The sequence below is a fragment of the Carassius auratus genome, unplaced genomic scaffold (genome assembly GCF_003368295.1).
Source record: "Carassius auratus strain Wakin unplaced genomic scaffold, ASM336829v1 scaf_tig00044254, whole genome shotgun sequence".
In the NCBI taxonomy this organism is placed as follows: domain Eukaryota; kingdom Metazoa; phylum Chordata; class Actinopteri; order Cypriniformes; family Cyprinidae; genus Carassius; species Carassius auratus.
Window position 1 is genome coordinate 1 of NW_020526818.1, and position 13926 is coordinate 13926.

The 13926-nt window shown below is 34.4% G+C and overlaps 1 protein-coding gene across 1 annotated transcript; it reads left to right on the plus strand.

Annotated features, from left to right (window-relative positions):
- Positions 1-187: 187 nt before the first annotated feature.
- On the plus strand, positions 188-13627 carry LOC113086939 (coiled-coil domain-containing protein 120-like). The gene is made up of 8 exons (XM_026255531.1): positions 188-826; positions 1528-1644; positions 1741-1864; positions 4430-4486; positions 5899-6040; positions 6913-7014; positions 8220-9275; positions 10962-13627. Exons 1-8 carry the CDS (start codon positions 710-712, stop codon positions 11065-11067), a joined length of 1821 nt encoding a protein of 606 aa, XP_026111316.1. The 5' UTR covers positions 188-709; the 3' UTR covers positions 11068-13627.
- The last annotated feature ends 299 nt before the right edge of the window (positions 13628-13926 follow it).

Sequence of the window (13926 nt, forward strand, 5' to 3'; positions counted from 1 at the left end):
CTTTGTAAATTGTTAGTCTGACATTTTGTGTGTTTTGTAAGAAAAGGACATTTTTGTGAAGGAACTAAACATTATTAAGTTGAAAACTGCAGTTCGCATTGGCCATTTGGTGAAGCAAGTGTTGCAGAAATGTACCTTTTAAATATTTTACATGGAAAAAGGCCAAGACTTATCCAAAATGTTTTTCATGTTTTTCTCAGTTATGCATGATTTCCTGGCAAGAATTGAAATAATTAAATATTTTAAGAACTACTTAAAATACTTAGTTTTAGTTTGTTTTTTTAAGACAATCCTGACAGTCGGAAAATATAGGAAAATATTTTATTCATTTACTTATTTATCTTTAATTGCTATTCAAAATTAGATCCTGCACACCACAGTTCAAAAGTTTGAGGTCAGTAAGGATCATGTTAAACTGAAGAATATTGAAGCGTAATGATGCTGAAAATTCAGCTTTGCATCACAGCAATAAATTGCATTTTAAAATACATTCAAATGGAAAACTGTTATTTTCTTGTATTTTAAATTTGTATTGTTTTTACTATATACCATATATTGTTTGTACATATACCAAATATGATTTGATCAAATAAATGCAGCCTTGGTGAGCAGAAGAGGCCCTTTTAAAAAACTTTAAAACAAGTGGATTTGAGGTCCCTTCAGTGAGATATCACATAACGTGTGTGTTTTTCCAGAGCTGCAGGCCGCTATGGACAGTAAGCAGCGTGCGGAGCGGATGGTGGAGCTGCAGGAGCGCCGGAGGAGTCTGCAGTCGCTGCTCAACACTCGAATAGCAGAACTCAAACGCGTGTGTCTGCAGGAGGCGGTCAGTGTCGAAAAAGAAATTAAGTAGTTTCTCAGAACTTGCTATTATTATAAAGAACAAGAACAAGAAACTTGACATGATACACTTTGTATTTCTCTATGGTGTCACTGGCGAACCACACATCGGTGAGCTGCCAGGTCATGTGATGCCGCCACATGCCCAGCTAATCTTTGCTCATACTTCTGTTTCAACAAGCTTGGCTTTTCAAATGCTGGTTTAACACAGCATGTGTTTTTTTATTTTAATATCATTATTAAAATGATCTTTTATAATAATAATTATTATTATAATGTACATGTGACACAGTCACAACTCCCTCTCAAGACCATTTATGAATATTAAGCTGAAGAACAGCTGCTAACAGCATTACAATAACGTATGCACAACAGTTTGTGCACTATTATGTTTAGTATTCAGCAACTTACAAGAAATCATAATTCGTTTCATATGGAAAAATGTTAGCCAATCATAACAGAGCTTGTTCATACGATATAGCAGCAATTCATTCTAAGGGAGAAAAATTCTAAGCATGAAAATTTAATTATTGACATTTTTTGGTTTGAAAACTTGACTGATTATTATAATATTCTACAAAAGTGGATATGTCTGCTTTTAAATATTATAAATAAAAATGAAATAGTTTTAATGAAAAAATAACTTCTACTAACTTGTTCATGTTTGTTTTTCATTTCTTTTGTCAGGAGTTGACAGGTGAAGCTCCTCATGAATATGCTCTGGAAACCGGAGAGAAGCTCCCTCATGTGCGGCGCAGGGCTGGTCTGTCCCGCAGCGGGTCCAAACACAACACCAAAAATGAGGTGTGTGCATTTGAGATGATACGGGTGGCCACTTATTTGATATCAGATACGTGATAGATAAATATCACAAGTTGCTCAATGTTTGTGCTGGCTCAGGAAGAGGACGTCTCTCAGCGCAAGACAAAGAAAACTCTGTTCAGCGGCGCCCTCCGCAGGCACGTCGATTCAGAGCCGCATCCTCCTCACAGCAAACGCACGGTTCATAGAGGATGCCACACAGGTGCGTTTCAAGATTATACAGATGAGCTGAACACCATTTCATGGCAAAAATGTACTTTTTGGATTATTTTATTTATGTATATATTTACACTTCCGTTCAAAGGCTTTTGAAAGAAGGCTGCATGTATTTATAAAATAAATACAGTAAAAACAGTGATATTATGAAATAATATTAGAATATAAAATAAGTATTTTGATTTTATTATATTGTAGAATGTAAATTATTTCTGTGATGCAAAGCGGAATTTTCAGCATCATTACTCTAGTCTATATTATTCTATTATAAATCTTTTGTAACATAATAAATGTCTTTACTGTCACTTTGCTCAATTTAATGCCTCCTTGCTAAATAAAAGTTTTAATTCCTTTAAAAAAAAAATAGATCCCAGCTTTGTGGCAGTGATATTTTGAGTTGACAGTATAATAATACTACAAAAAAAAAGTTTAAAGCTTATTGTGGATTGTTTTTTTGGTCATTAAACTTGTTAAACACTTTTAAATGTTTCATTCAACTAGCTGCTCAATTATTTGACAAATCAATGTTTGGTCTCAGCCCAAAAGTAGTGTTTAGTCCATGGACAAACTGAGCAAACCCAGCTGTAAAAAGGTTAAGATAAACTGACATCATACTGTGATACTGAAGCGTCTACAGATCAAGATCAGATTAAAGAGAACATTATTAAAGCTCACAAATATTCTTTATATTCTAAACTCATGTGATTAGACTTTGGGAATATAGTGGTTTACGTGGATCAGGGCAATTTAGTGTCAAGCTGGTGGTCTGGCTCTGGACTGGGGGAACACTTTAATGTGTTTTGCATAGTTGGTTATAAATTTAGAAGAGCGTTTTTCTCATGTGTGCCAAACTGTTAAACAGTCAACCTTTAAATGAGACACGAGAGATGTGTTGGTTGTGGTAAGAGGAAGTGTTGAGGAACCAGCCTGTTTTCCGGCCATTATTACAATAATTATGATGCAGGTTCAGTGAAAAATAAAACACAAAAAGTTTTATGTAGCTGTCTGGATAAGAATAAGACAGATTTTACTAGGGATGCTAGGGACATGTCCTACCAATATCCAGCTACTAAATTGTCCCAAGTAAACCCTTGATTAAAACAATGAAATATATGTGAATGTAACCATTGTTGTAATTTTTGGACACATCTTTAATAGGTTCATATCATTGACATTTACCTTAGGAGTTAAAGAAATACGCTAGAAAAACTGCACACTTTCAAGGATGCACATTTAATACATGGGCCGAAGTGGTTAAAATAACTGCACAGTTCAGTTTACCTCTAAACTCTGTTATTATGCTGTTTTTGTTTTCTTCTGCTTTCCCCATTTGCTCTTTTTACATTGACTATCACTTAATTTTCCATTCATTTAAGTTCATTGATTTTTGAATTGCAACATGCTTGTAATTAAAAAAAAAAAACGAACAAGTATAGTCAGTCATAAGCAAAACGGAGCTTTTGAAACACTGAATCAATTAAACTATAGCTTTAACAAAAGTTTCAGATCGGGACTTCAAAGTTTGTTTCACAAATCATTTGATTTGGATCAAAGCTCTGGAGCGGATTTGCAAATCATACATTAAATTATTCGCGATTGTGGTTTGCGAATCATTATTAAGATCTTGGACTACGAAGCATGGATCACTAATCATTTGTTTTAGAATGGAACTTTGGAGCAGGTTCACAAATCTTTTGATTCATAACGGAATTTTTTGAGTCCGGAGCGCGAATAACTTAATTTAGAATGAAAAAAACTGCAGAGCGGGTTTGTGAATCTTTTGATTCAGATTGCAACTTCGGAGCAAAATACCATGGTATATTGTTGTAAAATCATGGTTAATTTGTGGTTACCATGGTTTAACTATAGTTACCATGTTTTTTTCACCTTAAGAGGACACAAAAAACCTCTTATGTGAAATAAAATAAACTTTAACTGAAGTAAAATACAACACAAAAATCTTAAACTGATTTTAGCTTGTTGTCAAGGCAGGATTTCTTGATGGACTAAAATATGTAAAACTAAATTAAAATAATTAATTGATTAAAAACTATATAGACAATTAAACTATATAGATTTATTTAAACAAAAAAACTATAGAAATGACAAACACACACAACAAAATTACTAAAACAGAAATATAAAAATAAAAGCAATTTCAAATATTAATAATAAATATAAACAAAATAACATTAGACAAACTGTAGACTTTAATAACTACTAACTGTAACCGCAAAAAAAGGCTAAGTAAGTGTTTCCACAATTGTATATAGAAATTGTTTATAAGTAAATCATGAATGAAATGAAATGCATAAATATTTCCACAGTTTTAGAAATATAAATATGATTATAGAAATTATTTACAAAAACATTGCTTTTAGATTTGAGGTAAACCTAAAACATATAGTGACATAAAACAATGTTACAATATAACAACAATATAACCTCCTCCATTCTCAGCAGCATTGGAGCCAACACAGTGTGTTTATGTATCCACATGTAATGTGTGTATCAGTTGAGTTACACAGTGTGTAAATGTTTGTGTCCTCAGATAACACGGTGAAGTCCGAGAGCAGCTCCACGTCTGATTCCACCAATCAGGACACTGGTGAGTTATGGACGGATCAGCGTGTTACATTAGCAGGATAATGAATTCGAGAGACTGAGATAGAAGCACTATTACAATAGCAGGATGAGTTGAGTGGACGGAGAGACCCGCGGGGGTCATTAGAGTCTTCACATCAATGAGTCAAAAGCCTGTTATTAACACTCACTGAACTAATCCGCTCCCTATGGCATTTCTGATTCTCAAACATTCTCTCGCGCTCTCGCTCTCTCTTTCTCTCTCAGTTTTTGATCAAGAAGTGTTGTGTTTTATTGCATCACTACAAATAACAACAAAATAGGGGTAAAACACAGTAATATTGTGAAATTTTATTATAATAAAAAACGGATTTATTTTTAATATATTTTAAATTGTCATTAATGATGCAAAGATTATTTCTTTGATGTATAGAGAAAGTTTAAAAACAACATCACTACAAATAACAAAGAAATAGGGTAAAATACAGTAATATTGTGAAATATTATTATAATAAAAAATCATATATATATAAAAATATAAATATATTTTAAATTGTCATTAATGATGCAAAGATAATTTCTTTGATGTATAGAAAGTTCAAAAGATCAGCACTTATTTGAAATATAAACCTGTAATAGAGAGAAAACAAAATTGTTAATATAGTGATCAAGTCACTCTTTGTCCTTGTTGTAGCATTATAACTATGAATTTAGGCTGTAATTGATACATAAGCACTCTCTTTTAAAAGCACTTGTGTATTTTCAGTGGCCCCAAAATATATTTACTTAGACACATGAAAAATATCAAACAAAGTTTCTTTTATTCATAAAGAAATATAGCACAAATATGGTTTGTGCAGCGTTTGAGCACAGATCACACTGGGTTTGTTCTGTTATTTTAATGCAATGAAATGACAACATCTTCTTTATTATATACTGTTCGAAATGTAATAATTTTATTCAGAAAGGACACTAAATTGATCAGTAAGGATTTCTATTTCAAGTAACTGCTGCTCCTTTGAACTTTCAGATTTCTAATATATATATATATATATATATATATATATATATATATATATATAATACACACACAGTGTTTCAACCATTTTCAGTATTGATAATAATAATAATAAATGTTTCTTGAGCAAAAACTCAGCATATGAGAATGATATCTGACACTGAAGAAAATGTATCTTTGCATCACAGAAATAAATTACATTTTGTAATATATTCAAATAGAAAACCTAAATCTTTTAAATTGTAAGAATACTTGACAATATTCTGTATTTTTGATCAAACAAATGCAGGCATAAAAACTGCTTTCAAAAATCTTACTGACCCACAACTTTGAAGTCTGAAGTGTATTTTTTTCTGTGAAGTAGAAAGCATGCTTCTCTCTAAACCTCAGTCTCAAAAGTCTCTTTCTCTCTCCATCAGAAGACGCCTCTGACGGCCTGTCGCCCGCACAGCCCCGGCTGGTCTCGGGGAGCCCAGACAACAGGATTTCTCGAAAACTCTCCCCTGTGGATATCTATTACGAGATGAAAACACGCCGTAACTCTGTGGCCAGCTCCGCCAGGTACACACTCAGCACAATTTGCTTTCAAGCTCAGCTTGAGAAAGTAGAAACAGCTGTTTTTCCACTTGATGGTGAATCAGCATTGATTAGCTGGCCTGAAATCACCTCATTTAGATGAAAAACCTTTTAAGTAGCGTGTAATTAAAACCTGATTCTAGAATAAAGGCAATATACCACTCAATGACATTTAAGTAGTAAAGGAGTAATTCACCCAAAAAAGAAAATTTGCTGAACATGTACTCACCCTCAGGCCATCCAAGATTTGGAGAAATGTAGCATTCCATCACTTGCTCACCAATGAATGCTCTGCAGTGAATGGGTGCCGTCAAAACGAGAGTCCAAAGAGCTGATAAAAACATCACAATAATCCACATGACAAACATTTCACTTCATAAGCCGATATTTGATGGACTGGAGTTGTGTGGATTATTGTGATGTTTTTAATCCTCTGTTTGGACTCTCATTCTGACGGCACCTATTGGGTCATTGTATCATTTGGTGGACCAGCAAACAAGTGATGTAATGCTACATTGTAACGCTTAATGATAAATAATGAGAAAAAAAAACACTGTCTGGCCATCTGAGATGGCGATGATTTTGAGCAAATTTTCTGCAGATTTTAAGTTTTGATTTGTACGTTTTTCGAATTTGTTGTTTTAAGCTAAAAGACTTTATTAGAAACTGTAACCACTTCAGTTGTGACTACTGTGATCATAATATAATGTGATTTTTATTTTTAAATAATAAGACTACAACATTATTTCATCATCAGTTTTATAAAATGGTCTTCATCACCATATAACAACACTCCAGGTTTGTTAATGGTGTGCTAGATTCATAACAAGAAAACTTTACTTGTATTTTTCCCCCAGCCCGAGTCACTCTCTTCCAAGAAGTGTGTCAAATCTGGAAGGTAGAAGTGTCCCAGCAACTCCGCTCCTGTCCCGCAATGGAATAACAGGAGTGCACATCAGGTTACAAATGCGCAAAACACACATACACAAACATATGTTACACCACTGATCTGAGTCAGCGTTCAAGCTGATGTGTGCAATGCCGAGTAGACTCTTGGCTAATGGTTTATAGTGTAGTTAAAAGCACTGAATTGATAATGGCACAAACATTTTGATTAAATTACTTATTTGCAATAATGTGTAATGAAATAATGGATGTCTAAGGAGGTTAAGTGTAAAGCCCCATTATTTCCTACTCAATTTAATTACACGTACAGAGAGTGCTGGGAGACACTGCTATCAGCATATACACTGATGCATTGTGTGGCTGGCACTTGATCAGTGCGTCACATAGTCCATCGAAAAAAGAAAAGTCAGTCATTATTTGCTCACCCTCATGTCGTATTCATTTCTTTGTTCTGTAGAACACAAAAGAAGGTACAGTATTTGGAAGAATGTTGGTTCCCATTGACTTCCATTGTATTTTTAGTCCAGTGGAAGTCATTCAGAACTGAAATTGTTTGGTAACCAGCATTCTTTCAGATATTTTCTTTTATGTTCCACAGAACAAAGAAATTCCTACAGGTTTGGAGCAACATGAGGGTGAGTGTGAGTGATTGTTTTGCTGCTTCATTTACTACTGATTTTACCAACCCCCTAACTCAAAATATTAAACTCTAGCAGCATGTAAGAATGAGTTTTGTTTTTGCTGTTCTGTTGCTTTATAAATGTGCACTACCATTCATATTGTTTTTCGAAAGTTTCGAAAGTCTCTTAATACAATAAAAACAGTAATATTGTGAAATTTAAAAGAATCCTTTTCTATTTCCAATATATTTTAAAATGTCATTTATTCTGTGATGGCAAAGCTGAATTATTTGATAAATAGAAAATCGAAAAGAACAGCATTTATTTGAAATATAAATCTTTTTCAAACATTATAAAAATTAACATTATATTATAATTTATTACTGACATTATAAATGAAAACCGGTAACGTTATGTCTTTACTAACATGTCTTTACTGTCACTTTTGATCAATTTAAATAAATACAGTTTGATACAACAGAAGTGCTCTACAAAAACCCAGTAAGCAAGGACAACATTACAGTTAGAAATACATACAATTAATAACGGTGTTTCTTGTCAATTCTGATTCATTTAATGCATAAATAAATGTGTTACATTTTGAAGTGTGATAAATTGTATTAATTTAAATTTCTTAGGTCAGAATCATCTAGCGGCACTGCTGCTGTGAAGCAGTGGTCAGACAATCCCGAGGCGTCCCATCAGGTGCCTCTGCAGTCTCAGGAGGGGTCGTCCTCAGGGTCCTACGAGCAAGGGCACAGACGTAGCAATAGCTCCGAGACATTACTCGACCGGCACGGCACCGCAGCGGAGGACGGAGGTCGAAGGTCAGGCATGCCAGTACGGAACGGCCCGTACAAGAGCTCGGAAGCCATCATGGACACAACTTTAAAACAGGCGCAGCGGAGCAGCCCCGAGCGGCAGGTAAACGGGCACGCCGAGCTAGCCCGCGTTCGCTCGGCCGCAGGAGGTCGAGGAACGAGCGGAGGTGTCGGTTACAGTGAGATCCTCATGGATTATGTTTTGGGAAAGCAGCAGAAGATGCAAGCTCAGCAACAACAAAGACTGCAGGTGCAAAGTAATGCAAAATCCCGGCCGTGGCCCGACGGTCCCAATGCTGCTCCGCCTCCCTACAGGAATGGTATTCCCCAATCACAGCAGCTTATCCTGGGCAACGGCCCTCCGGCCTACAGCCCTCTGATGCTGAGAGGGAAACCTGGCGAACCACGGAGGGTCAAAGTGTCACGCACCAAATCCTGCGGCCCATTCGTTCCCTTACAGCAGCACCAGCAAGAGTCCATCCTGCTCTCTGCCTACAACGAAACCTCCACCTCCAACGGTACTGCCATTAATGCAACGCATAACCAGCAGATGGACCACCTCCACAGACTGCCCCATTACCCTCTCGACTCCTCCGCACCCACGACCCCCGACGACCCCACGCGCAGCCTGCACAAGGCTCTGGCTCTGGAGGGTTTGAGAGACTGGTATCTGAGGAATGCGCTGGGACAGACGGCCAATGGAGGAAAGGGAAAAGAGGGGAATCAGACTCAGCGCAGGCGTACCACATCCTCTCTGCACAATTCACAGCATCATCCGCCGCTCAAACACCAGCCACAGTCCTTCCAAACAGACACGTCCTATCCACAGATCCCCCAGTCGGCCACGTTTCATGGACACCCTCTACATGGCAGGTAATTGCTGACTGTTTTAAAATCCACATGCATAAAGTAAAAAAAGTCATATAAATTTTAAAATGTGTGTGTGTGTGTGTGTCAAATGTTTTTCTAAAGACATCTCTTCTACTCACCAAGCCTGCATTTATTTGATGCAAAGTAAAGCAAAAGCTGTAATATTGTGAAATATTTTTACTATTTAAATGTTTTATTTTAATGAATTTTAAAATATAATATATTCCTGTGAACAAAGCTGAATTTTAATTATCATTCCTCCAGTCTTCAGTGTCACATGATCCTTTAGAAAACATTCTAATATGCTGATTTCCACAATGCTAAACATGGCTCAATAATTTTGTATTATTATTATCAATTATCAGGATTCTTTGATGAATAGAAAGATCCAAAGATCAGTATTTATCTGAAATAAAAAGTTTGGAGTCAGTATAATTTTTTATTTTTTTTTGGGAGGGGGGGCGTTATATACAAGTTAATACTTTTATTTACCAAGCATGCTTTAAATTGATCAAAAGTGATGATAAAGACATTTATAATGTGACAAAAGATTTCCGTTTCAGATAAATGCTGCTCTTCTAAACATTCTATTCATCAAAGAAACCTGAAAAAATGATACTCCTTTCAACATAATAAGAATAATAATTTTTTTTTTTGCTGTAAATTCAGCTTTGAAATCACAGGAATCCATTACAAATAATAAATAAATAAATTACAAATTAGAAAACAGTTATTTTAAATAGTAAAAATATTTCAGAATATTACTCCTTTTCTTTACTTTGGATCAAATAAATGCAGGCTTGGTGAGTAGAAGAGACATCTTTAAAAGAAACATGAATAATGTTCAAAAACTTTTGACTGGTAGTGTACATTAATACATTTGTATTAATTAATTAGTACATTAGATATTATGTTATTATATATTTCTTTTCTGCATATACTAATACATTTTGTAATGCAATTTTCATCACAATACTTTGAATGAACAGTAATTAATAATAATATACTTTGAATAAACAATAGTATGTTATTAAATTAACCTTTTGATTATTTTATATTTAAATATTTGAAATATTATTGTGAAATATTATTGACATTTAACATAACCTGTTTTCTATTTTAATAAACTAATAAAAAAAAAAATAACAGTTTTTTTTTTTTAATACACTGGAGTTGTCACAGGAAAAATAAAATAAAATAAATATAAGTATTCCCATGATGGCTTCAGTCCTCAGTGTCATGTGATCCTTGAACAAGAATTACCAATAAACAACAGTATATATTTAAAGTAACATTAAATTAACATTTTAAATATTTTATATTTATTATATACATTACTATTCAAATGTTTGGCGTTGGTAAGGTTTTTAAAGGCTTTTTAAGATTTTATGCTCAATAAGCCCACATTAAATGTACAATATTGAAAATATTGTGAAATATTATTGCAATTTACAAGAACTGTTTTACATCATTACTCCAGTCTTTAGTGTCACATGACCCTTCAGAAATCAATCTATTATGCAGATTTTGTACGGTTTAAAAAACATTTCCTATTATTTTCAGTGTTAACTATACAGTAGCTGAGCTGCTTATGTTTGTGGATACTCTAATTCATTGTTCTATATAAATATATTTGCTTTTCTTCAATGTTATCTGATTTTGTGGCCTCTTCTTTCTCATCACTTACAGGTCGATGGAGCTTTCTCTGTACCAAGAGACCTTTTCATCTAAGATGCAGGACATGACACTTAAAGACAGCAGTACTGACAGACCCACACCAGGCACACTGGTCTGATCTCACACTCATGCAAACACAAAGAGACTACAGCAAACACCAGCTTACATGTGTAAAGAATCACAGACTCAGAAAATGCCAAAATGGACTATTAAAAATAAAAAAAACTTTTTGGTTCCTTTCAGCAGCTGACAGAAATCAGTCTAGCATCCTTGATATACTAACGTATGCTAAGTATACTTGTACTCAAGACCCTTTTCAGCATGAGATCAAGCTGTCTTCGACTTTCACATCATCTCTGGGTTCCTGAAGCTTTTTTATGATAGTTTCCCTTTTAATTAGCAAAAGAAGTAGCAATCTCTGGCAAAAGAGACAATATGTCAGCACATTCCTATGAATTCATTTCTATCAAACTATTTCCAGCCTTGATATGGATTTGTCACAAAATATATAAAAAGAGCTCTTGCTGTTCATGAGAATCCAGTATTGGTCGCTGGTGAGACCTTCCACAAGTACTACTGGACATGTAAGGCCCTTTGAAAAACAATCGGGATGATCTCAGTGTTTTTATGGAAATATTTCTATGCAAATTACAATCAACTGTGTTTAGACAAAATTAATAATTAGAGTTTTGCTTTTGTCATTCCGAGTAGCGGTTTTGAAATATTTAGGAGAAAAGAACCAAGCTTAATCTTATTCTTCGATGGACTGTTATCGAGTCAGGGACTCAAGAAATGTAGAATTCCATTAGTATCTTTATTACTTAATCACAATGTGGAGGAGTATAAATGAGCTCATTCAGGAGGATGAGATAAGAATGGCACAAAGGTCACATCTTTATCTGTATCACTCGTATTTATCGTGCTTTCTTCCTCAGGCTGTAATTATATACCCATATTAATATACACAGTCACAAAATAAACAGAGAAACGTACAGGTAGAATAAAGAATAAATTACATTTTATATATTATAAGAAAATGAAACCAGAATGAAAGGTTGAATCTCACAAAACCTGTCAAAAACATATTTCACTCCAGAATGTTTTAAAGTGATTATTTTGGTCTACATTAAGAATTGTATTATTTTAAAATAGGAAATCATAACCTGAAAAAATACATGCAATACTGTTTTATTTAGGGATTTTAAAAAAACATACTATAAAAATATAAAAGTATTTTTTGTTCGATTTTTGGGGTGAGATGTGACTCATGTTACATGGTTTGCTGAGACTCCTATCAGGAAGTGAAATCCTTGACCACTAGGAGGAGCCCCATGGTGTGTTTTGAGGGGGTTCTGGATCTATTCAAATCTGCAGCATCCACTACAGATGCATGCAAAGCGTCCTGCCAGGTGCAGTGCTTGTCGCAAGACTCACCAGCTTCTTGTGTATGCCTTAATTGCAATTGTTCATTGTTTTTCCTATCGGATTGACTGCAGATGTCAATATTTACTGTATGTTTCAGAAATTAGATTGCATGAAATGAAAAGGATTAATTAACCAAATCAGGACTTTGCCAAGACTAGTAATTTTCCCGCACCCTCTTCTAGAATTTATTCAAATTGTGATGCTCAGAATGTGGCGTTGCCTACTAATGCCAGAATGCGAATCTTTGACCATTGTGCCTAGCCAATGTGGTGGGGAAGACTTGTAGAAACAATGACTTATCACTATGTGTATTTCTCACAGCCAGATTAAATAAAGAATTAAATAATTTCCCTATAATACTTTTCCCTTCAGAAACAAACCTTGATGTACCAGTGCATGCGGGTATCTGTTCTTCTTTACTCTATTGTTCCCTGATTTTTTTTATTTGGTTCACAGTGTTATCATTATGTAGGCAACTTGATGTCGGTCTTGAAAAGCTTCTTCATGTCAGATGCCTTCTCTATGAATATATCTGTAGAATATAACACTGAGAGTTGAATTTACTGAAGCAATCCGAACTTTCTCAGATACTTTGTCACCAAATGCTGCCGTGCTTGTCTCAGGACTACACTGAAAGCTGCTTTGATTGTGGTCTGTCCGTTTGAATCCACACCACTAATGCATGGAAGTGTCTCTCATAGAAATAACTTTTCTTTTGATAAAATCTAAGTTAAAATCAGAGTTTAACATGTGTGTGACGGTTGAGAAGGTTGTAAAATGTGTATGATGCTTTAAAACCCTGCTGAGGACATCTAAGATTATATTTCAAATATTTGGAAAGATCTTGTTGCACTCACGTGAAACATAATCATTTCTGTTGATAAAGAAAACTATCGGATTATGATCTAAAGGACGATGAATATGAAGGATAACAGCCTTTTATTTTTGATTAAAGACTTAATAGATGTTGATTTCGAACTGAAAGCAAATAAAACCAATAAAGTTTGTCATATCATGGTACCAAATGTTAAAACTTTTTGAAGGTGTTCCCTACATGTTTTGGACACTATTGAGGATTTTATTTCAATTTTAAAATTCCTTATCTGAAACCTGTTTATTTGCGATTTCCCTGTTTTATCACTTTTGAAAGAAACCCATCCAACTGTAAAGGCTAATTTGCTGTTTTCTCTTTAGTTTTCAACATTTTATATCTCTATTGGAAAAAACTAACTGTACAACTAACTGTACAAAGTTTGTTTTTAATAAAGTGTTTTTGGTCATATGTAGTGGTCTGTGTTATTTAACATTGCCTACATGTACTGACTGGATGACTGAAATGTCTAGTTTCAAGGACGTAGGTTTGATGTTGGCTTTGGTGGGGACATAATGGCAGACAACAGACATTTCATTGTTTGAATTTAATAGTCGCTGGATATTGGTAGTGACGTGTTATAGCATCATTTGAAATCATAACAAGTCATGTCAGACTTTGGAAACCACTGATCATTTTTTCTTAAAGGATTTGTATTTGTATTGTAGCCTATTTGTGTCT